Genomic DNA, 27,273 nt, shown 5'->3' with positions numbered 1-27,273 from the left:
GTGTTCTATATCTTTGTAATGATAATGATAAATCCTCCTTACTGGTGAAGTTGGGTTTAACGTTATTGTTTTAGAAATGGTTTAACAAGCATTTAGTCTCTCTAAAAAACAAGCATTGGAAATGCAATAGGTCTCGCAGCATTAGAGTTAGTGCTTTTAGAATTGTTTATGTGTTTTTTTTGTAAATCTTTAGCATTTTTGTTTCCTGTAGCCAATGCTAAAGAATTACAAATAAAAAAAGCCATAAACAATTCTAAAAGCTCTAACTCAAATGCTCCTGTGGTCATGGTAATGTGCTCTGCCTTCTCAGCGGAGTAAACTCCATCTGCCAAACTCTAAATTGACCCCTAACTTCTATGCCAATTTCAGAAATGGGAGAACTGGTACTATCTCTTCTTGGTGATGACACCGTAAAATAATGTAGAAATTATGTACCCTCCTGGAGCAGAAATATTGCCAAGAAATGCTGCCTATTCAGTAATCCTGAAAGTGAAGCTGCCATTGAATAATGCGACTTAAAACAGCCAAACCTGCACTTGACGCCAGTATCATAAGAAGAATCGAGGAGTGGAGATGTTATGATTTCTTATTCACAGTGCGTTTTGTCATATATTTCGACTTTTGGGCACTATAAATACACATTCCTATTTCCCCCGTGCACCGACTAGAATTACAATCAGCTGGGACTAATTAAAGTGATTGCATCAACCAGGAAAAAGCATTTCGCTCAAATAAATGTAACTTGGATTTTTGATTTTTTTAAATTAAGACGCGCGCCTTATATTTTACATGCATGTACCTGTAGGTGAAAGCCCAACGTAAAAGTTGCAGAAACTTCTGATCCGGTTAGCCGCTGTCTCAGGTGTGCCGTTTTGCTTTTCTTTTTTTAAAAAAAATCTACGTAAAACTCATATTTAATACGTGTGCGTTCTGAACACTTCAGTCTTTTTTGTTTGTTTATAAAGCTGGAGGTGAACAACCCGGCAATAAAAGTAAAGGTGCACTTCAGACTCGTTGAGAGCGTGACCCCGCGTGAGGCTACAGGCAGAACATTCCTGGGAGCGCTTCCCTGAAAACAGCAGGAACTGTTCTGCCCCGCACGGTAAACAATCCTTACATTGCATACATATTTCTGTCCATTATTGTGCAGGCAGAACTAACAGCGCTTTGTAACGGGGGCGGGGGGGTATTTACACCGTAAAGCAGGGGCCGCTCCGTGATGTGGGCAAAGGGGTGAGACATCTGAACAGTCCAATGATCCCCAATAAAAGAGTGCACAAGAACGGGAGGTTGGCTAGACACGTCCTCATCTGGGCACGTCAAAGTAGGAGGAGGCGGCAGCGGCGCCAAACAAAACAGAAAAGCAGAAAACCTCCGAGGGACTGTTAAAGGGAGAGACCTCGAGGATACTCCTGGGTGCAGTTCAGGGCGCGAGGGAGGACGCTGAGAAAGGTGCAGAGTCCTGCGGCGGTACAAAGGTCGCAGAACACCCGAGGGCTGAAATGTGCGCCTGCCTCCTGGCTACGTATTAGCATTCCAGCGCGGCGATGCCATCTGCGGGGGAGGGGAGGTGCGGGTGGTGTTGGTGGCCAAGGATAGGGGTGGCTAGTCGCCTGCTCGAATCCAGGCGGGATTACGCAGCCTTTCACCCTATGGTGTCTATACAATCTGTGCAGTTTATTAAACTAACAGCGTGGCTACACGAAAGTTTACTTTTAAGAAGAACTTTTTAAGAAGAACTCGATCGAGGCTTTGCTTTCCTCGTCGCCTATGAATGAGGGCGGGTCTGTGGAGAAGCGAGAGAGCTGGGGAATAATTCCCCTGTATATGTGTGTTTTGCCATCTACCCACCGCCCTCCATTACACAGAGAACTCTGCCAAACTAAGGCTGGATTGGAAATTAAAATCAACCCTGCAAAAATGTTCAAAGCACCGCGACACTGTAGAATGCTGGGAACAGACATGCGGCGCAGGGGTTGGGTGGGTTGTGACTGCCCAGCTCCGAGAAAGCAAGGTAACCCAGGAGGGGGGAGGAGGGAGGAGAAATGCGTCTCGGCCGGAGCAGGGGGCGGAGCAGGGAGAGCGGGCTTTGAAATATAATTGACACGGCCGGCCGGTCGTGAAACTGAAAGCATGGCCGGCCGGCCGTGAAAGCCTTTGATGCGGCAGGGGGAAATGCGAGACGGCGGGAAGGGAAGGGGAGGGGGCGGAGCGGGTAAACAAAGACGGACGTGCACGCGCTTTTAAGCTCAATGCGCATGCGCATTGAGCTTAAAAGTCACGGGCACTGCAAGGAATCGCCACGATTCCTTGCAGTGTGGATAAAGAGTAGATAAGTCCCAATACTCTCGCCTTGCTCGATGCGCATGCGCATCGACAGGCGAGACCTAAAAAGGTGTAAAAAAAATTGGAGAGAAAGGGGAGACTAAAATATGATGATAATGCAAAACTTGCCTATCGAGCAGCCACCCCGCATTACCACAAAGAGATAAAAAAGGCACAAGCGCCATACTATTAGACCTATTGGGTAATGCAGCCAGTGCTCCTAGGGAGCTATTTGGGATTGTAAAATCCCTCACTACCCTTAAAACTGAAAACTCATTTCCTAGTCCCTCAAAAGGACGCTGCAATGAACTAGCTACCTATTTTCAAGACAAAGTGTTCTCTATTTACAATGAACTACAAAAGTCCAGGAAAGTTCCATCCACTGACCTTGAGATACTGCCCATGGCTGAAGAGGCATATTGTCTCCTCAATTTTCCCCTAATCGCTAAAGAAGCACTACCAGTTTTGTTAGAGAAACTGAAATCGGTCTCTCCTTTTGAACCTGCCCCTCCTTACATTCCCTTACACGGAAGCCAAGACATTTTTCACATCATTCAGGAATTATTAAATCTTTTAATCCTCACGGGCCTAGTTCCCTGTAAATGGAAATATGCTGTGGTCAAGCCTCTGTTAAAAAAACAAGTCTTGGCCCCGCCTGCTGTTGGGAACTATAGCCCTGTATCTTTGATTCCAGCTTTGGGGAAAGTCTTAGAGAAGCGTAACAAACATTACCTCTCCCAGCATCAAGAGGAGAATTTACTCCTGGACATCTTTGTTAGATCTGACAGTGCGCCAACATCCCCTAGGACAGAAGTGGTGTCACCATGATCATTCACTGGTGGCACAGCCCTTCTGGTTGGCCCCTGAACCACTGGGGACTCTTTCCCCCTCTCACCCCTCAGTCTGGACCTCTGTACCCTCCCAACTGGAGCTTCACTGCCAGACACGAGAACTGATGGAGGCTGCTTACAGACACTCCCAGTTCACCAGACACTAGGGGATCCCCCTCAACGGGCGGCCCATCAGGACAGGTTAGTCTCCCCACCTGGTGTTCCCTTAAAGAACCATGTAGGCCCTGAGACTGGGTTTCGGGCACCTTGGAACACGCATCCTCACACTCACTCCCACTACAATGGGACCTAGCTGGTCTACTCTGAACCACTTCCACCTCTCTGGGTTGGAAGATACCTGAGCCACTCTCCACAGGGTTACTTCCCAATGCCTCTCCAGACCCTCTGGAATCCACCAAAAGGTCTGCCTCCAATGTGAGCTCCCTGGGGTCAGAGAACTCACTCTCCAACAAGTGTTGGCATAGCTCTGGAAAACAGGGACTTACAATATGCTCTCCCACAATTAGATCACACAGCCCCCCACAGGGGTTAACCAAACTATCCTTCACTTCACCATCCAGTGCCTCGCACATGTACTCCACACCACTCTCCTGAGATTGGCAAGACAGTATCTGACTGTCTCTGTCATTCAACCCACACTCTTCTGGGCAGTCTTCACACTCAGATACCAGGACTTCAAACTTGGGGGAACCCCTCTCTCCGCACCTCTCATCTAGAGCCAGTAGAGTGTCCCTCCTGCGCCAGTTACCCTATTCTCCTCAGGTACGCTGCACACTACTGGAGTTACCTCAAGTCCTTGAACCTCCTGGTGTATGTTAACCCCCTCCAAGTCAGGCGCCAAATCTCTGGGTGTGTGTATTACTCCCTCAGCACTAGAAAATTCAATTTTGCTGCCACCATCTGAGCTGGACTCCACCTCCAACTCAGCAAAGCTCAATCTCTGAGCTACACACATTCTCTTGTTGCTGGGCTGAGACCCTCATGGCCTCAAGCCTCTCAAGCCCTAAATCAAGCTCCCTCATTCTCAACTTATGCTCCATTTGCATTCTCTTTTCCTCTAGGGCCAATTTCATATTCTCTAACTCCAGTTGTCCACTCAACTTGAGCTTGGCCAGCTCCATTTCATGCATCTAACATCTCTCTCTCTCTGTCCTCCCAATCAAAATCAACAGATGCTTTTGATGCTGCTTTACTCATGGTGGTTGAATTCGGCATCTCAAAAATAGAAAATCCCCAAAAAGAAATCTACTTACAAGTATGCGGTTGCGTTTTGGTCTGCACTCCCTAGTAGTGTTCACCAATCACTACATGAGTCACAAATGCAAGTCCAGAATCCTAACCGCTGACCACCAATGTTAGATTTGGGGGTCTCTAGTTGGCACAGGTAGGTACTTGTGACAAATAGGAACCCTTGCCTCTAGTCAGGCTAAGGGGGTACACTCCAAAAATAATCCCTGTTCACCCCCTGGGTAGCTTGGCACGAGCAGACAGGTTTATCTCCGAGGCAGTGTGTAAAGCATTTGTGACCACATACAGTAATCAAGTGACAATACTACAGATGGACACCACACAGGTTTTATATAAAAAATAAGTATTCTTTATATAGACTTATCACAAGACCACAAACGACAAAAATCCACAATACTGTACTTAAAATGGTAGTTTTAGCTTTGTTCAGTTCTTAACATGTGACACTTTAAGTCAATGTACCTTACGATGCGTTACGCTTCCACAACAAAAGTGTTGCAGCGATGGAAATGCGGCAAAGCTCCGGTGCAAAGAAATAAAGAAGTGAAGATCTTCGAGATGCGGCATGCTTCTCCGATGATGCGAGAGGTCTCGATTCCTTCAGCTGCAGCGGGAGCACCCATGTTCTGCGATGCGACGACAGCAGCTTCGGCTGCAACACTCTTCGACGTTGCGAGACGCTTCAGCACAATGCGACAACTGCAGCGGCGACATCCAAGATGCGACGACAGCAGCTACGGCGGCGGCACGCTTCTCTGTGGATGCGAGGCACTTTTCTGGATGCGGGGCAATACGACAGCTACAGCGGCGACATTCAAGATGCGACGGCAGCAGTAGCGACGGCGACGTGTCTCCTCCTTCATTGTGAGACGCTTCCCTCGATGCAGTGCAATACGACAGCTACAGCGGCGACATCCAAGATGCGACGGCAGCAACAGCAACGGCGACACGCTTCTTCCTCTTGAGTCGCGCTTCCAGCTCCTTGCAACACACAGTCCCTCAGAAGGCCCAAAACAGCAGCAGCAGGCACTTCCCAAGGAACTCTGGGGAATTGGGGGTTGAAGTCTGTTGTCTTCGAGACTTAAGCAGGAGGCAAGCTCGGTTCCAAGCCCTTGGAGATCCTTCCAAGTTCATGAAAGTACACAAAGTCCCTTTCTCCTTTCTTTGGCAGTCAGGCAACCACTACAGGCCAATCCCCCAAGCAGCACTTCAGTTCAGGGATAGTCTCGCCTTAGTTTCTTCTGGTTCCACTCCTCAGCAAAGGTTTCCTCTTGTTGTCCAAAAGTGATCTAAATTCTTATACCCCAAAATCCTTTGTCCTCTGAGGGGCCTTTGCCCAGTTCAAACCAGTTTTGGAGCACTCCGTTTACATGACTCCTTCTCTCCTTTCACAGTGCAGGGCAGAGACATCAGACGCACCACAAGAGGTGGAGCCAGCATTGTGAAGGGAAGGCACAGCCCTGGATCACTTTGTTGACATGACTCCTTCTCTCCTTTCACAGTGCAGGGCAGAGACATCAGACGCACCACAGGGGGTGGAGCCGGCATTGTGGAAGGCAGGCACAGCCCTATTCAGGTGTCAGGTGCAACTCCTCCCGCACCATCTAGATGCAGATCTCTGTATTTACCACTGGGCTGACTCATTCTGCCTCCTGGAATCCCCCAGCCCTGTCACTCAAACTTCAGACAAGGAATACACAACCTAGCAGAGGTCGGCTTGGATAATTAGACAAGAAATTACCTACTTTCTAAAAGTGGTATTTTCAAACACAGAATGTTACTATCAACTTCACTAAAAGATGTATTTTATCATTCTGAGTTCAGGCATACTAAACTCAAATTTATACTGTGTTCCCTAAGTCAGTTAGGATTATAAGGTGTAATAATGTAACTTCCCATTCTGGCTTATGGAGAACAGGTAGCCCTGCAATAGTGAGAAACAAAAAGGGCTGTAATTCACTGTTAGGACATGCCACACACACCTGGACATGTCCTACCCTATACTTACAATGCACCCTGCTCTTGGGCCTAACATAGGGGTGTCTGACATGAAGAAAAGGGAAGGTTTAGGGACTGGCAAGTGTGTGCACGTGCTCAGTCAACATGGCAGTACCAGACTGCACATAGGCTCTGCAATGGCAGAACATAGACACACTTTTACAGGCCGCTTCTGTGGGTGGCACAACCAGTGCTGCAAGCGCACCAGCCGCATTTGGTTTACAAGCCCTGGGCACACTCCGTGCACTGTACTAGGGTCTGACCAGTAAACCAACTCCTCCAATCATGGCATCACTAATCCATATATAAATTTACAATAGGGAGAGCATATGCACTTTAACACTGATCAGCAGTGGTAAAGTGCCCAGAGTCATAATACCAACAAAAACAGGTCAGACAAAATACAGGAGGAAGGCAAAATGTTCAGGGATGACCCTGCAAAAAGGGCCAAGTCCAACAGTCTTCCTCCGAAACATTGTATGGAATCTGCGTTACTGGTGGTAATCGAGTAGATAAAATGAATCCACGCTAAGGAGGGAGTGGTAGCTATCCTTCTCCTTCACCTGAGTGCAGCGTTCGAAACAGTCAACCATGAGAGCTTGGTACTCAGGTTGAGGGAAATAGGCGTAAGGAAAGGTGCCTTGAAATGGCTTCCATTATTCGTTAAAAATAAAAAAGATCTTTCCGGATCTGGTAAGCCCCTCGTTACTCAGACGTGGGCCCGTAGGGTTCTGCACTCAACCCCACTCTCTTTAATGTTCATGTTCGACCACTCACCTCCATTGTTAATGAATTTGGAGTATCTGTTATCTCCTATGCTGATGATACGCAGCTGGTTGTTTTTCCTTGCCAAAAGGAGGGTTCTCAGCATCAGCTGGGTCCTGGACTTGAGAAAGTGGCACACTGGATGGCAAACTGCTCACTAAAACTAAATAGAGACAAAGCTGAATGTATGTTAGTGAGGAATAATGTGTCCCTATGGACAATGTTAGGCTGACCGAACAGGCTGGGGAATCCCCCTTCTCCGCCATTACCTATAAAAGGCTTAGGAATGTGACTCGATGGCTCCCTTTCAGTGGAAGTACAAGCCAAAACAGACTATTTCCTGCTTTGTAATGTTGAGAACTCTGCAGAACATTCTGAATTTGATATCCACTCTTTCCAGAAGAATCATGATCCAGGCACTTATTCTTTCTTGTCTGGACTATGGGAATTACTTGTATTTGAGCACATCCAAATCAGTGATACAGACGCTTCAAGTGGTACAAATCACTGCAACTAGAACCATCTTCAAGCTACCCAAATGCTCTTCAGCCAGAAGTGCCTTAGTCTCCTTGCACTGGCTCCCCGTGGAGAAGAGAACAACATTTAAAACACTATGTCTGGTTTATAGGGCAATTAATCATAGAGAACCTCATACGATTAGCGCTGACCTGATATCCTACACCCCGAACAGGACTTTAAGATCCTCTAATACAGGTCTCCTGGGGATTCCACGCCAGATGGGGAGGAAAATCTTTTTCCTATCTATCCCCTTGTGGCGAGTCGTACAGCAACTACGGGCAGCAGTATCCCGGATCGGGACCCTGGGTGCACAAATCTGATACAGGCAGCCATTCTTGTAGTGGAGAAATCCATGCCCTCTCAATCAGTTAAGGCCGCTTATATGCCAGCTCATGAGATACTACGTAGTCACAAACTGGAGGAAGCGGAAGCAGCTCAGGACAGAGAAGAGGCAAAACGGAGAAAGAACAGACGAGAGGAACAAGCAGAAGGCGGAAACACAGGATGAGGAGTTCAGCGGAAGAGGACGTGAGTGTCCACGAGACAAATGGACCAGCCGAGACCTGTGACGCGGAACAGCGGCTGCCGACAGAGTAACTCAACCAAGCCCTATTGAAAGGCAGTAAAGACGAGACTGCTGTGACTCACTGACCGAATCACGGCATCAGGTGAGTACCAGAAAACAGTCCTCACCGGGTGGTCTCTTGGGCACAGGCTTGAGGGGCATTAATGGGGTTTTGAGGGTGGAAAGGGTGGAAAGGGAGTCAGGAGGGCGGGAGCTTGTGGAAAAAAGATTGTTCAGACTCCCTAGCACAACCCTACAAACAGGGTTCTGGGAACATGGGTATATACGTATCAGGACTGGCAGGGCAAGGATGGTCCACGTTTTTCGGTATGCCGGATCGACCAGACAGAGAGAGAAAGCATTAAAGTAAACAACCCATGCACAATACCCACAACAATCTGTAGGATAGACTGCATGGTGTGGTGGCAGTTATGTCTCCCAGGGAAAGGCCTGTGACTAACAGTCTCTCCTGTGTATGCTAACCCTGATGGTCAACCCTGACGTACCAGGAAGGAGAAGACGCCATCCTGCAGTATCCAATCCAGAGAGAAAAATAGAATTGTGACTTTGGTCTTACAATTCTCTGTCTTTCTTACACAAATTGATATCTCTGCTGTTAAAGAGACAATAAACCATACCCTACGACCCCCCTTGGTCTGGGTCATCACTGTAACCCTGTTACAGCCCTACACTATAGAGTTAATTGCCAATTGGTCCGAGAACTGAGCTTGATGAAACCAAATTTAGAAAGCTGCACAAAACCTGACTCTACTTAAATGATTTCCTCCTGGCATAATTCACAGGTTTGAAGGTGCATACTACAACTTCACAGCACTGACAATTCTTTGAGTAGCTACGCGCTTTACAAATTCACATAGGATAAGAAATGCCACTTTTAGAAAGTGTCCAGTAGCTACTGTTGAAGTTTAATCAAAAGCGGAGCCAATGGAATTAATTCTTAGGCTCTGGTGATTTATTTCACAATTTTCTGGATTATTCCATAAATGAAAGAACATTCAATTCATATCAAACATTAAGGACAACACAAACTGATTTTAATTTTTAGGTCGAGGACTCCGTCGCACTGCTTTAAGCAGTGTGGGTTTAGCCCGAAGATTTTATGTCTTTTAGTCGGGGGGCTTGAACCCGCCCCGTTCTCCATTGGCTGGCTTCCTAAGCAGAGGCCAGCCATTGGAGGCCTCAAGCCCCGTCTTTTTCGGATTCGGGGGCTTGTTTTTTGCGTTCTTTCTATCTGTGACGTCATCCGTCACTCACGCAAAAAACACACCCCTGATTCCGAGAATTTCGGATCTTTGCCTCTGGTCAGCCCAAGCAAGAGTTGCCGCAGAATTCACTCCACCAGTCACTGTACATTTTACACGATGTAGTAAACTAAGCGGGAAGAGTTTAACGGGCTTTGGAAGGTAGAAGGCGGTGTGCGAATCTCACCCCCTCCCCCTCTCTGCCAGTGCCACCCGCCTATTCCCAGCGTCTGCGAACGGCCACCCCAGTAGCCCCGCCCCTTCCAAACAAATGTTTTCACTAAACTTTCTCCTGCTGAGGCTATGGGAATATCCCCTGATACCTGGGAATAGGAAACCGAAAACCGAAAGTCTCTCACACACACTGTAACTCTGCCCACGTCACGGGGCAGGCGACCCTGTAGCACCTCGAGTCTGCTCTGTCCTTGACCACCGCCACCATCATTGCTGCCCGGGGCTCTGGGGGCGCCCCCGCAGTGAGCCCCCCCTGACCCCTCACAGCTTCCAAGGGTTACCTTTGATAGTGGTAAGAAGGACAGGCTGGGTAGCCTTTGAGCCTCCCCTCCCCCCGCACATGTCTAGTGCTGGGGTGCCCCCTAGGCCATTGTTTACCTCCTCCCCATGATGACGGGGTCTCCTCCGTGTGACACACGGTGACTCATGCGGCGTTCCCCACTCCTCCTGCCTCAGAATCACTTTCATGTTATCACTAGTGACGTGTCACAAGAGGCGTGTGTGCGAGGGAGAGGCGGCCCCCACATGTCTATTTATGCTCCTCGTCCCTTGAAGCTTGACCTGAGCTCCTCATCTCAACTCTTCCAAAGCCTGGACCTCGGACATAGCAGCTTAACCTGCTCCGCCTCTTAACCTTACATGCAGCGCCTGGACCTCGGGCACAGCTCCGCCTCTTAACCTCACCTGCAGCGCCTAGACCCCGGCCACAGCTCCGCCTCTTAACCTCACCTGCATCGCCTAGACCTCGGGCACAGCTCCGCCTCTTAACCTCACTTGCAGCGCCTGGACCTCGGGCACAGCTCCGCCTCTTAACCTCACCTGCAGCGCCTGGACCTCGGGCACAGCTCTGGTGCGGAGGCACTGCTCCTTATCCTATCTGCCAGACCTTGGCCTCAGGCACCCTCTGACAACCCCAGGTAAGTGTTCACGAAGTTTACCGCTTCTCTTCTCTTATAGGATAATATTCCAGGAAGCTGGAGTTGGACCCGGGCCCCCTGACCATCATTGATTGTGCCAGGTTGGTGTCACCCTCCGCGATGACATCTCCATAGCGCCTAGAAGAGGTCTGGGCTACACTACATCCCTCAGAGTAATTGTACAGAGTGTTTTTTGTCGTGATCGTGCTAGCAGCTGGCTCGGGCAGTCGGTGCATGTCGGAAAATGACTCGTTCGAAAGTTAAACACGTATGGTCACTGAGACACAGTGCGAAGTAGGGATCAGACCCCAGAGAACCCCCCCAGGGCATGATGTGGGCAGGAGCTCCAGCCCTGATTGGATGATCTTTCCTACCTGCCTCAGGTGGCTCTCGAACCAGCAGCAATCCACCTACGTCACACATGTGACGTCACTGTGACCCACTCAGTGCCCAGGGAGACATAACACAGGCCCTCCCAACGGAGCAGTAGAAGCACTAGAACAGCAGGGAGCACCAAGGTCATGCATGAGCGCAGTTTAACAGACTAACATGTGGGTCAGAGCAATGGAAGAAGAAACATTGGCAAAGCCAATAAGTCTTGCCTTTTGGATTTGCCACTGCAGACCTCTTGGATTTGCCAAGTCTTTTTGCCCATGCACGTTTGAAACCAGCAAAAAATAAAATATTTGTTTGGTGATCCTGAAAGGTTCGGCAAAAAATTAAATAAGAAAGTTTGATGATGTGCTGGCTAGCAGCTGACATCACCTGGACAGATCAGCTCCGCCTCTTAACCTTACCTGCAGCGCCTGGACCTCAGGCACAGCTCCGCCTCTTAACCTCACCTGCAGCGCCTAGACCCCGGCCACAGCTCCACCTCTTCTCCTCACCTGCAGCGCCTGGGAAAAGCAAACCTTATTGGCTTAGGAGAAGGCTTAATTAATTCCCTCCATAATCCACCTTCAGCCAGATTTATGGGATACCCAGAGCTGTGCATATAGGCAGGAGAATGAATAGTGGTTAGCAAGCTGTGACTTGCTACTCCTCCTTGATGCTATTTTTTGATTTATGGACTGGTGCTTTAGTTACCTCTTTGTGTTCTTGTAATTGGTAATTTTTGTGTATTCAGAAAAACAATGTATTATACCTGCTATTGTTTTTGTATTTTATATGTTGAAAAACCTCATCAGTTTGTGCTATCCTTTATGTTTGACATAAATTGAATGTTCTTGTATTTATGGAAAAATCCAGAAAATTATTGTGAAATAAATAAAAAGAGCCTATGAGTTAATTCCATTGGCTCTGCTTTTGATTAAACTTCAACAGTAGCTACAGGATACTCTCAAGTATATAACTATTAGTGGTCCAATCCAGTTAGCCAAGGACCCAAGCCTTCCTTAGGTTACACACGTTTAGAAAGTGGACATTTCTCTGCATTTACTGCTCTGTTTGCATTGCAGCCTGTCTCTACTACATTTCTGTGGTGGGTGACAGCTACACTTTGTACATTTCCTTTAGACAACCACAAACGTAGGCAGGATAGGTGTGTCTGAGTACCCATCTACATACTTCTGCATTTTGGTGATCCTGTCTGGGTAGGATGGAAGGAGGGGCTAACACTTCAGTAAATAGGCAGTGTCCTCTTTCCCAGACAAAGGGCTGATGTACCCCACTCATATCGATAGCCTGTCAGGCAGGGCTGGATTGAAAGGAGGGCCTGTGCACTTCAAAGAGCTGCTTTGAAGTCACTCCCACATTAGAGGCACTCTTGGGTATATGAACTGGTTCTCTGACCCTCTAAAACCAGTCACTACTGGACTTAAAACTGAAGCTCTGCCAGAAGAACTGCTGTGCTGCTTAAAGGACTCCACTGGACTGCTGCTCTGGAAGGCCTGCTTTTCTACTTGTTGGTCTGCTCCCTGCTATTCTCTGACTTTGCTGAAGGAGAGTAGAACTCTGCCTTCACTCCAAGTATGCTCCAAGGGTTTGTTGACTTGCATCCTGTTGTTTGATACTCTGGGATATCAAAGTGTCTACCCCTGCTTCTGTGCCTGGTTCACTGGAAGTAGCCCTCATACTTGCAACATGGACTTCAACGCATCTCCTGTCTGTGTGTAGCAGACCTGGTTGCGAGAATAAAATTGGTGCATGGCATTGGAAGCAGCTCTTTGTCTCCAGAGATCGTCAAATTGGACAGCGTATTGCTGCAGCTTGGTTAGATAGATGCATCCCCTCGACTGCGTGGAGAAACCCGAAGCATTGCTCAATGTCTCTTGACTCCGGCACCCGTCTACGGAACCGAAGTATCGCCATCAGTCCATGGACCAAATCGGCTCATCAATATAGGCGTCAATCTCGTATTTGAAACACGCTTGTAGAATAGTAAAATTTTTTGAGCATCTGCCTATAGAATGTTTGCAGTGCCACATTTTGCCATTTTTCTTATGAATGTAATTAAGAAGATCCATGCTAAATGTCAGTGACTTGTATTCAAATGAAATCACATAGACAGTCTAGTGCACGGAAATTTTTTAAATGTGTTTTCTGTTTTGGTTTTTATCAATCTGATTGGATATTAAACCTGAGTTTGGCCGTTTAGTTGCTGACTGCAATTATCTATTTTTTATGTGTTTTTAATGAGCAAGTACAGTCAGGAGACTAATTTATGTTGAGCGTGCCCGCCAAGTATCAAGAGGAAAGGGGCTGCATCTGGGTAATGGCCGTCGGTGCCCTTTATGTTAAAAATCACCATTGGCAAAGCCAAATAGCTCTCATGTATGCAAGAGTTAATTGACTTTGTCAGTTTTTTGTTTTGTTAGGGCGTCAAGAGGATCAAGCAACGTGCGATGAGGCGGGAGGCGACCGAGTGTGGCTATAATGTTGATATAGTTTTGAGACAACGCAATGCAGTGGATGTCCGAACCATGGCTCAACACATCACCAGGTGGATTGGCAGTGTGTGTTGCACAACCACAAAGCACCACAGCATGGAGTGTATGCAACAACTAGCACACATAATGCAGCACATGAGTGTACATCTGTCCACTCTGTGGTATACCACCTATACACATTGCTCAGCTCCCAGACATGGATGCATATTCAGGGATGTGGAATTCCTATAGCCCGACGCCTGGGACATATTGTTTGGGGTCAAGGGCAACAAGTTTTCATGTGTATGTTGTCCTTGAGAAAAGTAGGCCCAACCCCCTTTGGCTGCCAGTTTACAGTACGACATTATTAATCAAGGAAGGGCATTGTCTACAGTAAAGGTAATATGTGTGTCCATGTGTTAACGCTGTTCAAACTTGTATTTATGGTTCATTAATGCAAAGCCTTTATTATTAGGGTGAGCACTAAAAGTAAACCTAAGCTCGGCCTGCACTACTGACTGTGGTTCCGTTATAAAAGTGTACACATGTTTTCAAAGTTTAATCATTTGAGGCTATGTATAATGCTCCCAGAATGCTCTCTGGATATATGCAAATATTTTCAGAAGCTTGACCGCAGCAGTGATGATTCTTTGCTTTCAAAATAAAATGTTCACAAAAAAATGCAAGTAGGAAAAAAACATTTTGCTAAACTACTGTAAGAATTTAGGTACCATATCTTTGCAAGATCATTTAGTAACAGGTTTATGTATGCTTGTATTTCCCGAAAATATTCATAATGGAAAATCAGTGTGACCAGTTAAAATACGATTGTGGGAAACGATTGTGGGAACAAAAATAAACAAGTATTGGCAAAGCCAGTAGGTCTGAAATTGGTGGTCAGGCATTTGGTTTTGTCAATGCGTGACTTGTTTAGGCATGGTTTTTGTAAAACCTTATCGGTGTGGGAGCTGCAGGGCCCTCACCATTCTTACAAGCATTGGCAAAAGCAAAAATAGTTTTTGGTCTCCAAAAGTACACATTGCCACAGCAGTTCCAAACTACTTTGTGTGCCAATATGCTCCTTGTAAAAGAGCAGAATACTGTCACTGACAGTGAAGCCAGCTGATAGACCGAGAGAAGGAGAGGGAGAGAGACATAACTTTATTAAACACAAAAGGTCATGGTTAACTCCAGGCCTAATTAGAGGCCCAATTATTAAAGAAAGTCTCAAAAGTGCATCTATGTTATATATAAGTGCATATATACAGTTTCCGTTAATTCACAAGAATTTACAGAAGTAGGCCAAGAAATAGTACTCCTAGAAAATATCTGTGAACTGCATTTTGGCATGAGCAAATGTGCATGTGTAGATTTGCTCATGTGAAAATCTGAATGTTTTAAGTTCACTTTTACTCCAACCACTATTTTCTAAACCCCGGAAGAATTTTTACATCTGCCATTGTCAGGAGTAAATTTCCAACCTTTCTCGATATGGGAAAAGATTAGAAAAGAGTTGACGAAAACCATTAAAACAGGCAAGTTAGTGGGTTTGCACAGACTCAAAAGGACATTCCAACCCTTGAACTATTGCTTACCACTACCTTCGGCCCCAGAATGTAGACCTGCAGAAACCCTACTAAGGTACGAGCCCTGGCATAATTAGAGAGGCTTTATCAGAACTCTTACATAATGAGATTGCTGCCGTTATTTGTCACCGCATTACATGGCACAAAAGGGACAAGAGGATTTTGTTACAGGACAAGTAGATTTATGAAGCAACATGCCCCGTGGACAAGTAGATATTATATAAAATTCCACACCCCTGCATATTGGTTCACAGCACTCAACTTGCCTGCTCTGTAATGTATTGCTTTGGCATAACCCCTGACGACAAACACAGCCCTGGGTGACATGCATGTGGACAATAATGCGTGCCTCGGTGTGGCGGGGTTGGGAAAGGAGAAATGGGCCGGAGACTGGATCTAGGTGTGTGAGGCTTTATTTTGATAAAGGACTTCTTTTTCTTTGTCAACTGTCTTTCCCGAGTGGGATTAGCAGGATCCGTGGTGGCGCTGGACAAAGGGGTGTTCCTCCTTCTTAGGGTTACTGCTGCTAGGACTGTAGGGCCAGGAGCTCTGGATGCGGCCGGATGTTCCCTCCGGGATATGAGCCACAGCGCCAAAGGAAAACAACAAAAAAACCAGAAGGGTAATCAGATCTCCGTCTGAATATCTTAGGTCAGGGAGCCCAGGAAGTGCGGGAAACACCGGTGCTAGTATCTTTTCGTTTGCCTCATGTGCACTTTGTGAAGGGTAGCAGTGTAGGAGGGGGATTAGGGGTGCACGGGTCAAAGGGAGAGTGCCTAAGGTCTATTTACAAGCAGACCCTTAACTTCTCTCGGACCCGCCCCGCCTCCCGACCCATTTTGACACCCGTTGTCGTACCTGGGAGAGCCACACTCCTCCGTGAGTGTGGCTGGGCGACTTGTGGAAATGTTGGCCTCCAGGCGTAACGTCTCCTTCTCCGTCTCCCCTTCTTCTCACAGCTTCGCGTCCTCCTTCCTCCATTCTTCGTCTCGGTTCCTCCGCTCTCGTGCCGTCCTCGGTGTCGTTACACCTAGAGTCCAGGACTTCTTCTCTTTTGACCAATCGGCAGGCTGCGACTTCATGCCAGGGAGGCTCCTCGATTTCCGTGCACACCCCCTTAAAGGAACATTCCTCTTCATCTTCGGACTGTCTTCTCCAGAGCGGCTCCGAGTCGGTGCTCCAGTCGTTCTGTGAGGTATGGAGAGAGGGGAGAGGTGAGGTGTCGGCAATCCACCATTCCGTAGAGTGAGCCCGATATGTGTTTAGCGAGTGCTCCTATTTACACTCGGCAAGCACAGAGACATGAGGGGAGGGGAGGATGTAGAGTTACGGCCATAGCTGCCGATTTTGGAACTTGGCAACCAGGTTCGAGTTTTGACGTGTGCTCAACTTCCCGTAATTCTGGGTAAATCACTTAATCTCCCTGTGCTTTCTGACCTTGTGTAATGTAACTGGTGCTCATGTAAAGCGCTCCCAATACCTTCAGGTTGAGTTTGAGCTGTATAAAACTGCAAAAAGAAAATAAATGCGGAATAGCCCTGCATGCCTCAACAGAGCACATATGGTCCTGTCACCCATTGACACAGCACTTCTTAGTACATAGTTCGCTGTTTAGCTCCGCCACACACCACTTGCATCACTCTCCATGGTTGCAGCACAGCTTACACTGGTTAGGCTTGCTGCAACCCATACCTCGTGTCTGCTTTTGTCATGGGCATCATGTTGCCCATGTGTATTATCACCTCTCTGGGCGCCCGCATCTGCTTGTAATAGAAGAAGAAGGTTGTACTCAAGATGCAGTCTCCATTACAGGGCATGCACCATCATGGCTTTCTGACGAAACAACAGATTGCAAATCTTTGCCCATTGCACCTCTCTTAGAACTACTCTGGCCTAAAAAATAACATGCAACGACAAGCAACAGAGAGGGAGAAAGAGTAGAAAAAGTACGTCACTCCGATCACAACCAGTAGAGGGACACACATAAAGCAATCAATCAGTACTTGGTCCATGCTCCATTGAAGGGACAACGACTCAAAGTGAAACTGTGGGGTATGCTTAACCATCCCCATAATTTACCCATTGCTCTCTGGGAATGAAGATGGACTCTCCTGTGGTGATGAGTTGTATCTTTCACTGGATTCTAAGCACTGCAGTACTTAGGGCTGTTTACCCAACACATCACATGATGTGACTTGGGGGCTTTTCATTTAATCTCGCTTTGGGGGCAAAACCACCCAAATACGAGTCTTGGAAAAATACACCATCATGGATTTAAAATCTTGTTTACATTTGTATTGCTTCATTACAAAATGTATCACCAAGTGGTGTGTTAGTTTGATAAACATGTGTTTAACTTTTGCTAATCCGTTCTCAATGAACCTTCCCTGGGATTTAACAAGTGTGCGCTACTCGGCACTGATAGTATAGCTATGTACTGATTTCATGCAAATAATAGCTAACTGGCCTTTGTTCCTGCTCTCAGAAGGAGCTATTTTTGTGGTGACAACCATGTCCCTCTGGAAAGTCGCGCAGGGACTGCTCCCAAATGCATCTGTTTTGGTATCTTTTAGAACTTCATGCGGTCTTGCACTCCGATTCCTAAAAAGTACGATCGCCATCACAGCGAACCGTTACAGTATCATTTGAAGGTACAATTCCGCCAGTCTAAGAATTGGAGCATAAAGATGCGAGAGGGGGATGCTGTTGTTCCAGATGTCGCTGATAGAAAGAAAATGTCCTTGAGATGTATCTAATAACTTGGTTTCTTAATTTTTAAGCCAGTTCATTTAATTTCACTAGTTGATGTACAAATCTGTTGAACAGGAAAACTGACAATCGTGGGCTGACCAGCAGCAAATTAGAGCTTGTGCTGCATGGAAATGTAGATGTACCAAAGAGAAAAATCATTTGAATTACACAAATATACCTTAACCTTTGTCCTGACTGTTACACGATCTTATTTCTTTGCAGGTGTAAGCTAAGGGCCTGGTTAGTAGAACACTTGCACACAACACTCCTGTCTTCCTTTTAGGCATCCTTGTCAATGTGACCAGCGACACAATCACCTCCCAGTAGCAGCAATAAACATCAGTATCTTAGACACTGCCATAGGTACCAAATTGGGTTATTGCAGTATGTGTGGCAGTGAGTACACCAAATACAAGACTTTTGGGTGGGGCTGGTTGGTGGAATAACTCGAGTAATCGAATTTCCTGTGACTTCCTTGGCTAGCAATATTAACTCAATATTTTGAATTTTGTTTTAGCTTTGACGAAGTTGATAAAACTCTTGGAAGATTCAGAGGTGAGATTTTGGAGGTGCTTTGCCAGTTCCAGTGGGGGACCATCAGTGACAGTTTACAAATGTTTATCTCATTAGGCTGAGCATGTACAGCACAGATCTGTGGAGGTTCACTTGATAAAGTCTCTATAAGGCCATCCAATTTTATTTGATCTTTTTAATGTTCTAAATTGAGTACCACCGAAGTAGGAAATTCCAACTCCCCTTTAAAGGACCACAAGTATTTAGCATATTGCTACCTGTTCACATGGCATGTTTTTTTTCTCTGTTCTCCAGTTGTCAGCTAAATGTCGATCTCTCTATTTGATTCGTTAAGTAAGTAATTAAATCAACGAAGAATAGTATCTAAGATGGGACAAGTGAAAGAATTCAGTTACATATTAAACAACTAACAGCATGTCTTCTACATAGGCTGCCACACTAAGCCATGTCGAAAGCTGCCTGACAGTCCACAACACCATGCAACAAAAAATCAAAATTTCATCTTGGGTAAAGTCTAGCTTCTGTTTGGTGTTCCCTATGCTTGGAGCACATTTTCAGGGGTGTTGGTGTTAGTGTTTTTTACCTTGCGTTGAAAATCCAACATCGAATACTGAAGCAGCTAACAAGACTTCTGGAAAGGCGTTTTACACTCACACACACACTCTGCTTCACTATTAATAACCTTTGTGGGTAGACCTTCTTGCTTGGGGGCCTTGTTTGTACTCAATACTGTTTATGAATGCTACCAAATGAGGTTGCATTGAGCCCTATAGCAAAGAAATGGTTCTATTTTCTCTGATGACGGCTTACATAAAATCTGCAATTCTTATGGCTACTATACTCGTTAGGACAAAGCATTAGTCCACGCTGGGGAAGAAATGGGCACATTTTTTAAAATTAAGTGGCATCATACTTGTAAATTGAATAATGGCTGACTGTAAAACGATTATCTTCTTATTTTCTGTAACTTGCGTCATTCTATCTGCACTCCCTATCCGTTTGTGGTAGATGTTGACTGGCATTACATGTTCCATCTCTAAATGCTTAATACTACAAAGACCTTGCTTCATTACTTGGAATTGGGTATGTAATCAGTGGTGCTGTTTACCATGGAATGTCGATTACCAGGATCCTTTTCAATCATTAAGTACATTTTTGATTTTCATAACATCTATCGCTTACATAGCATTGACTACCTTCCATCAATAAGCACCTTCATTGTACATTTGCACTTGTGTTTATTTCTGCTGCATCCATGTTTTATAAAACTAGGAGAGAAGTGTAGACTGAACGAGTTCATGAAGGATGTAAGGACACTAAATCTTTGTACCATCAGCAGCAATGTTTGGGTCTTGAAACAAATGCACGGCAAATTAAAAAGGTCTTGGTTGCTTAGCATTCTTTGTTTATTAGGCTTGAGACAGGGTGTACCATCAATGCATGGAAAGATGGACAATAGGTCAGTCCTCTCACAGTATCTGATTGTTGTATCTCACATGTTTCAGACCTCATCCCCGCAATTGATTGTTGTAAGCTCTTCACAGAGGCGCCTTATGTCCCATAATTATGACAAACCTGCTGGAACTTCGACACTGAGGTGCTCACTGCCAGTCATGTAGGAGAGAAAATATTCCAGTAGTAGTGGAAAGAATGTTCTTGGTTTTTTTGGGGCTCAAAGGAGGGTAGTCTTCTTTTTGTTCATTGGCTGTTGGGCCTCCCAGACTGTTTAGTGTCTTAAGACTGGCTGAGGGTAGGCTTGCCAACAGTTCTATGGCTGTGTTGTCTTGGCAACTTCGTCTGTCACAGAATTTAGCTGCTTCATAGTTGCATCTGACTCTACTAAACGGGTCTCCAACCAGTAGCTTGTGAGCTACAGTAGCTCTCCAGCTACCTATGATTAGCTCACCTGTTATTTAGCCCAGCTCAATAAATTAAAAAGATGTTGCTTGGGTGAATTAATATACATATAAACAAAAAGAGATTATACAGCACGGATAATATTAGTAGCTCTCAATAAAGAAAAGGTTGGAGACCCCAGGCTGACTTTAGCTAACTTTCTCTTAGTGAACTTGCTTCCGGCTCTGAGGCAGGGATTGGAATACCCTGGTTACAGTGATTGGTGCTGGCTAGTTTACATTCAGCCAAGTGTGACTGGATGCCATTTCATCAGATGCTTGTGACATTTGCAGCATTTCTAGTTGAGCTGTATGGTACACACCAGTGTATAATACCTGTCATGACAATATGGTAGCAATTTTTGGCATATCGTGGGTGTTCTAGTTATGATGGTGCCCACATGGCTAATTGAGTCCACTAGGGTAATGGTTATAATTCTTATTGGATTTTACAGACCAGCCAAACTTGAGTAATGTTTGCACTGGCATAATGGCTTTAATTTATGGCAATATTTTGTTATCCTTGGCACTGTAGTGCATATCCCATATGTAAAGTTTGTACTGGCGTTATGATGAACATTTGTAACAGGAGGCTCACCCTGGAATAATGCTAATCCTTCAGAATAGTGTACATTCTGGACATGTAGGCATTTTTCCAAAATGATGGCTATCCCTGGTATAATGCTGGAAATCCTAATTGTGATGGTGGGGTGGGGGTGTGGGGTACAGTGACACGTAAATCAAAATCTGATCAATTATCTCAATGGTACGAAATGCTTATTTGCTAAAACATAACAATGTTGTCAGTCAGTCAGTAAGCTTTATTCGGTTGAGACAAAGCAACCATAAAAGCACAATACAATTATTAAAATACATTCATATCTATAATAAAAGGAGATACCATGCCAAAGAGTAAATAAGTTCATACATACAATAAGTTTACGAAAATATTACAAACGTTTTTTGAATTGTACGAAAAAAAGTGCATAGTGCGTTAACAAGGAAATTCATTCGTTTTAAAAAGAGGAATACAACCCTCGCTCAATCGACATGTAACCAGTCTAATCGTAGCAGCTTTCCCATTCTTAGTGCCGCCTCCCCTGCAATTCTCCTGAAGTAGAAATGACCATGGTAATAAGCAACCCCAGGCATCAGAATTTTATTGTCAGACCATTCAAAGATCGGATTATCAGGTCAATACGAAAAGTAATTCCGAGTGGGTAGCTTGTAGTTGCTGAGTGTATGGCCATTGTTGCCCCTACAGTGATTCTTTCCGGTCTTAAATCTTACTGGGGGCATGTATGCTGCTCTGGGGTAATCTCTCAGTTCCCTTACAACTATTGGGCCGGCACCCCTTTGAGGCTGCCAGCCCAGTAGATAAGGGACAACATGAGGATCCCTAAAATTTACAAGAATCAGATCTTTGGTTAGAGGACCCAACCATTTCACCCTTCTGACATTCAATATTTTTCCGTCGATGTTTGGTGGAAGGGGCCTGTTCTTTGTTAGCCAGAAAGATACCTTGTTTGCCAACTCAGTTTGTCCCTCAATCTTTTCATTACTTAATTCGGGCACGCCTGATAGAATGCATACAAATGGAGCTGCCTCCGGCGGTAGATCAATTTGATTAATTTTTCTTTGCCTATGGCCATTTTTGGAGAGCGCCCCCACTAAGGGCGTTGAATCTTTGGATAACCCTACTCTTTTATCAGAGCTCTGTGGTATTACCATTTTTGGTGTTGTCTGCGAGTATTAGATGGTAGTGACTTTTTAGATTTTTTAGGTGCAGATGACTGGGTTGGGGGAGTACTGCTTTGTGTCAAGGTTATTGGGAAATCGGCAGTGGCTGTGGGTTCTACTTTGTTAGCTCTTACCAGACTTTCTAGAAGGATAGCGTTAGCCTTCATTGTCTCTTCTATAGAAGTAACTTTTTCCCCGATTACCATAATTTTTTTAACCAGTGGGGATATTAAAGATTTAACAATATGTTCAATCAGGGCCAATAGGTCAGTTGGTGTGCAAGGTAGGGGAGAATCAGAGGTTGAGCAAGCCCTGAATGATTGCGGGGAATTACTACAGGCCGAGGGGGAACTTGCATGCCGCTTTCTTTTAGTAGGGGGTGTCTGAGGATACATTGTTATAAGAGTGCTATCTTTAACTGTAATTAGGGAGTGGCTTCCCAGGTAGGTTACTTTGGGGTTGGGTGGTGTGTTATGCCTAGGACTCATATTTATTGGGGCACCTGTTAATTTGTTACCCTCTTGAAACAAGGTGTAATTGGTTTTACAAAGCGCATTAAGTTCTTCCAATAAGGATAGCGATTGGCAGTAGTTAGTTGTCACCAAAGGGGATTCACGACTGGAATTTAAATTATCCAAACTCCCGTTCCTAAGCCCCCCACGGGAGTTAATATTATTTATGGGTCCTTTACCAGCCATAATGTGGATAGCTTTTGTATATAACAGTAATAAAGTAACAACAACAAACACCAGTGCTGGGCCAGTGTACAAAGTGTACAAAGTCAATAATCCTTTTATGTTAGGCCAAGTGTGGATCAAGGCAGTCACTGATTATAAGTCAATATGATTTACCTCATTTATCCAGTGGAAAGCAGGCGAGAAGTAAATGGAATGGCCCTGCCCTGCCTCCTCGTGCCCCTGAGGGCCACAGAGGGCCCGCCCTTTGCCCGGGCTTAGCCCGGCGGTCCCGCGCATGTCCCGCGGGGACAGGAGGTGTTCCGCTGTTTGTAGGCGCCTCCTGGCGCAGGTAGTGACGTCCCAGGTGCGCCTCTGCCACCGGGGCACCTGGGGATTGTGGTCTGGGTCCTGCTTGCCGTTTCCCTCACGGCGCTCGGTGGGGTCTGTATTCCAAAAGAGGTGAGAGTGCTTTGGGACTCTGCTGGTCCCCCTCCCGTTCATGTGCAGGACCGAAATATCCCCCACGGCGCTGTCGGTGCTCCGCTGTTTGTAGGCGCCTCCTGGCGCAGGCAGTGATGTCCCAGGTGCGCTTCTGCCACCGGGGCACCTGGGGATTGTGGTCTGGGTCCTGCTTGCCGTTTCCGTCACGGCGCTCGGTGGGGTCTGTATTCCAAAAGAGGTGAGAGTGCTTTGGGACTCTGCCGGTCCCCCTCCCGTTCAGGTGCAGGTCGGAAATATCCCAACAATGTTGTCATATATATATATATATATAGTGTTTTTCCATTAAACTTGAAGGTCCTTTGTTTGGGAGAAACAGTGAAATCTTGCATTGGTAGCACAACTTGCATGTTTTCAAAAGTTGTCAACATTATTGCATTTTCAAAATGTTTTTGAGTCTGATATTCTCGTTCAGGGGACATGTTGGCGGTGTTATTTACTTTGTGCCTAAGGTCACTTGCTTTCATTTAAGGGCTAGGCACATAGTTCATTAGCACGTTTTAACACTTTTCATCACCTCATTACTGCTCTTTGAGACCACAGCATGGAAGATTTGTGTAACAGGTCTGCAACCATCAGTGTACTCTCCCATCCATCTATTGATGTCCTCATTCATTTCTTTTATTCAGTTCATCCACCCATGTCATCACCTATCAACCTATGGCTTATTCTCAAATCTACAGGCCCACCCGTCCACACAGTGACACACACACACACAAGAACTCCAGTCAATGAAGAAGCACTTTCACTTAATAATAACGGACCACTTGTCGATGCTAGTTTTACCGGTGAGAGTGAGCATATGTCTAACTTCTGTATTCTTCTTTTACAGGTGCTCTAGTTTCAAAATCAAGAGAAACTACCCCAGCCGACCTTCATGTGATTCTAGTGTTAGTCTGTATCAAGCTCACTTTCAGGACCGTTCCACAATGGAAGAGGAGGATGCATCTACTGTACCAAGGAGGTACAGGCAAAACATTTCACACCTACTCAGTTGGAAGATGAGCCTTGTGGTTCGAGGATGTGTTCTTTTTTTGGTTGGCGTTTTTCTTGCTTTAGTATTGAACTTACTGCAAATTCAAAGGAACGTAACACTTTTTCCTCCGGACGTTATTTCAAGTATCTTTTCTTCTGCTTGGTGGGTACCTCTCTGCTGTGGAACAGCTTCAGGTATGTGAATATTTAAGCTATTTCAAAAACAAAACAAGCATTTACAATGCAACGGTTTCACCTTCGGAAAAGTTAGAGCTATTGGCATTGTAAATGACAAACTTTTTATTTATGTGTTGGTTTTGAAAACAGATAAATAAATGGCATTGTCATTTACAATGCCAATAGCTCACTCTGTATTTTTTTTTATCCTTAGTTTTCTTCCTTACTGCCTACTATGTAAAGCAATTTCCATCTGTTCTTTTACAGGATGTATGTAAAGCGCTCTGATACCTACGGGTTAAGTTAGCGCTATATAAAACCTAAAATAAATAAAAGATGGGAAGAACAGTTATAGCTTGCAGTCTAGGGAGGGGGGCACTTTTTACACCCACATGTCAAGCACCGGCTCTGCATCCCCAGGGGCAGCTGCTGCCTCCCAGACCTGCTAATTCCATCAGGGAGCGGAGTCCCAACCTGTCACCAAATGCTCTCCAGAGCTGTAATCGTGCTCACAACATGGGGCAAGAGCCAAAACTCACACATCAAAAAGGATTCCCCGCCCCCACCCCTCCCAGGCAAAAGGAAACCACGGGACCACCCCAAAACACTATGCTGGTGGGAGAGGCTTCGTCCCACACGGCAATAGAAGGCACCCCTATAAACAGGTGTACATCCCTTTTCAGGGGGGGTTCACGATAGAGTTTATGCCAGTTACGATTCCCTTAAAAGCATTTTTAGAGACTCTACCTTCTGCCCCACCACAAACACGTGATAATAAATCAAGGATTCGCCAGAATGAACAAAAGAGACGTGACCTGTGATAACACCACTTGCACGAGGAAAGTTCACTTCCCAGCCAACCTGTGGCAAGCGAGCTGCAGAGGCTAAACTTTGATCCACACCCAGTTGCCTGCAATGACCCTTCTGGGGGAGTACCACCTCAACGTGAAACAGCCCGGAGCAGTTCTCTGACGTGCAACATTTGAACATACCATCAAGGGATTCCAACACAGAACAGGCACACAGGCTCTGTGCAGGGCATTCCTTTTTTTCACAGAGCCCTGATGTAATCAGATTTTCACAATATTTAAAACAAGGCTGTTGGGACTTCCTGCAACGTAAAAGTACAGGAAACATTGACCACCGCACCCAGTCCCCTTAAGACCGTAGCGCGAGTTGGAGGGGGGGGGGGGGTTGCGTTTTCAGACCGGGTAGTAAAAAATCCCCCTCAGGCTCAACTTTTCCATTATTCAGGCTCACCTCTGCAGATCCGGGAGGTAAAAATCCACAGAAAATCCAAAATAACTGCCCTCTGGTCCGGTGTAAGCTGCGGGGTTCCCAACATCCAGGTTAAATTCAAGAGCCCCCGGGCGGAGGCACAGGGCAAGGAGAGCCGCGAGGGCGGGGAGTGCTGCCATGGTTGGTCTCCTGGGTTCTCTGTGCGGACCGGCGCTGCTCTCTGCCTCCTGTCCTGTCTCTACGGCCCCTGCTCCAGACTGCTCTTAAAACCGTGGCTTATGGCTCTTTCCTGCCTGTGAGTCACTGCAGCGGGGCCTGGGAGGAGTCTGCCCAAAGTCACCAAGCCCCCTCTAACTCCGGCGCAGGGGCCCACCTGCCCCAGGCATTGGAACTAATTAAGTATGTTCTGTGTGCTTTTCAAATCACAGCCTTAAACTCTGCCCTGCCCCCTGCCCGGTGACATAATGCCATTATTTGGTGGCCGCTGTGTATCTCACCCCCTTCCTTTAACCTTTTTAAACCGCGAGAGGTGCACGGCGGCTGACCAGCAGCGGCTGGGAGAGGGCCAGGGGCCCTTTACCAACGCCAAAGAGGGAAAGTTGTGCCACCTCAGGTGTGGGTAGTTAATGCAGTCCTGTGTTTATTCAATGCAATATGTATGATACATGCAGTTGTAATACTTTCGCATTGGAAATACGGGATTACGGCACACGGTCAGCGGGAGGGGGGGGGGGCGGGAACGGGCACTCACCTGGACTTCTTCCGGCGGCGGTCGGCCTGGAATGAAGAAAACAAACCTAAAAAAAAAAAAAAAACGCCCACCGCCGAGATGACGCGCACACAGGGGCGGAGAGGGAAGAGATCGCGGGAAAGCCCACAAATCTGGTCCGGCCATGACGTACAGATCTCTGTTCCAATGGCTAGCCTCCATTTATGGAGCTAGCCAATGAAATAGAAGGCGGATTCCCAAGCCACTCTACTGTTCTCATTAGGTTTTCACCTGCGTGAAAAGCTGCGCAGTGCGCAGCTTTCACTTAGGCGAAACCTAAAAAGGGCTGGGTTAATTCACTCTATATATTATGTCAAATTTCAATTAAAATTGTTCTGCCTTTTCATCAGAAATCAAGAACGTACAATTTTCGTTTGTTGTATGCCATTGTTTTACTCATGAACAAAGTTAATGACAGATGGGTTAATAGGTGGCAAGCTATGAATATTTCTACAACCCTACTGCTAGTATATATTGGTAGTTCACGGGTGAAAACAAGCCGCTTTTGATGTCAGCAGACTATGACCCCAGTCAATCATGAAACACAGCTACATCTCCTAAAGTATGAAGCCGGAGTTTCTTTCTTCTCAATAGTCTGGTTTTAAGATGTGTTTTACTCCAACAGTACCTTAATAGGTATATGTATATGTCCAGCTCATGTAATGTCCTTGATTACTACATGGTTGTCTTCTTATCTTATACTCCTACTTATCATCTACATACAGTGATGGCACGATGTATTGGGGAATCACGGCAGGTGAAGGATAAAGTTCCCACATTTATGCTGATTGACTCCCAATTGTTCTAATCCTTAAATTGAAGATGGGTGGGTTGAAGATTACAAGATGGCCGACAGGTGAGGAGCTTCGGCCAGGAGCTCT

At 46.0% G+C, this 27,273-nt stretch overlaps 1 protein-coding gene across 5 annotated transcripts in view; it reads left to right on the top strand.

Annotated features, from left to right (window-relative positions):
- INSIG2 (insulin induced gene 2) overlaps window positions 1-27,273 on the top strand; it is a 139,410-nt gene that overhangs the window by 3,655 nt on the left and 108,482 nt on the right. For 3 of the 5 annotated variants that reach the window (XM_086957352.1, XM_086957354.1, XM_086957356.1), the window contains exon 2: window positions 24,065-24,402. In XM_086957352.1, the coding sequence (XP_086813478.1) occupies window positions 24,162-24,402 (241 nt within the window). In that variant the 5' untranslated portion in view covers window positions 24,065-24,161. Of the gene's footprint in view, window positions 1-18,405; window positions 18,444-24,064; window positions 24,403-27,273 lie in introns of all 5 variants that reach the window. The other 2 variants (XM_086957353.1, XM_086957355.1) reach the window with 1 other exon arrangement.

The sequence above is a fragment of the Lissotriton vulgaris genome, chromosome 2_1 (genome assembly GCF_964263255.1).
Source record: "Lissotriton vulgaris chromosome 2_1, aLisVul1.2, whole genome shotgun sequence".
In the NCBI taxonomy this organism is placed as follows: Eukaryota; Metazoa; Chordata; class Amphibia; order Caudata; family Salamandridae; genus Lissotriton; species Lissotriton vulgaris.
This window is presented reverse-complemented; position numbering and strand designations above follow the sequence as displayed.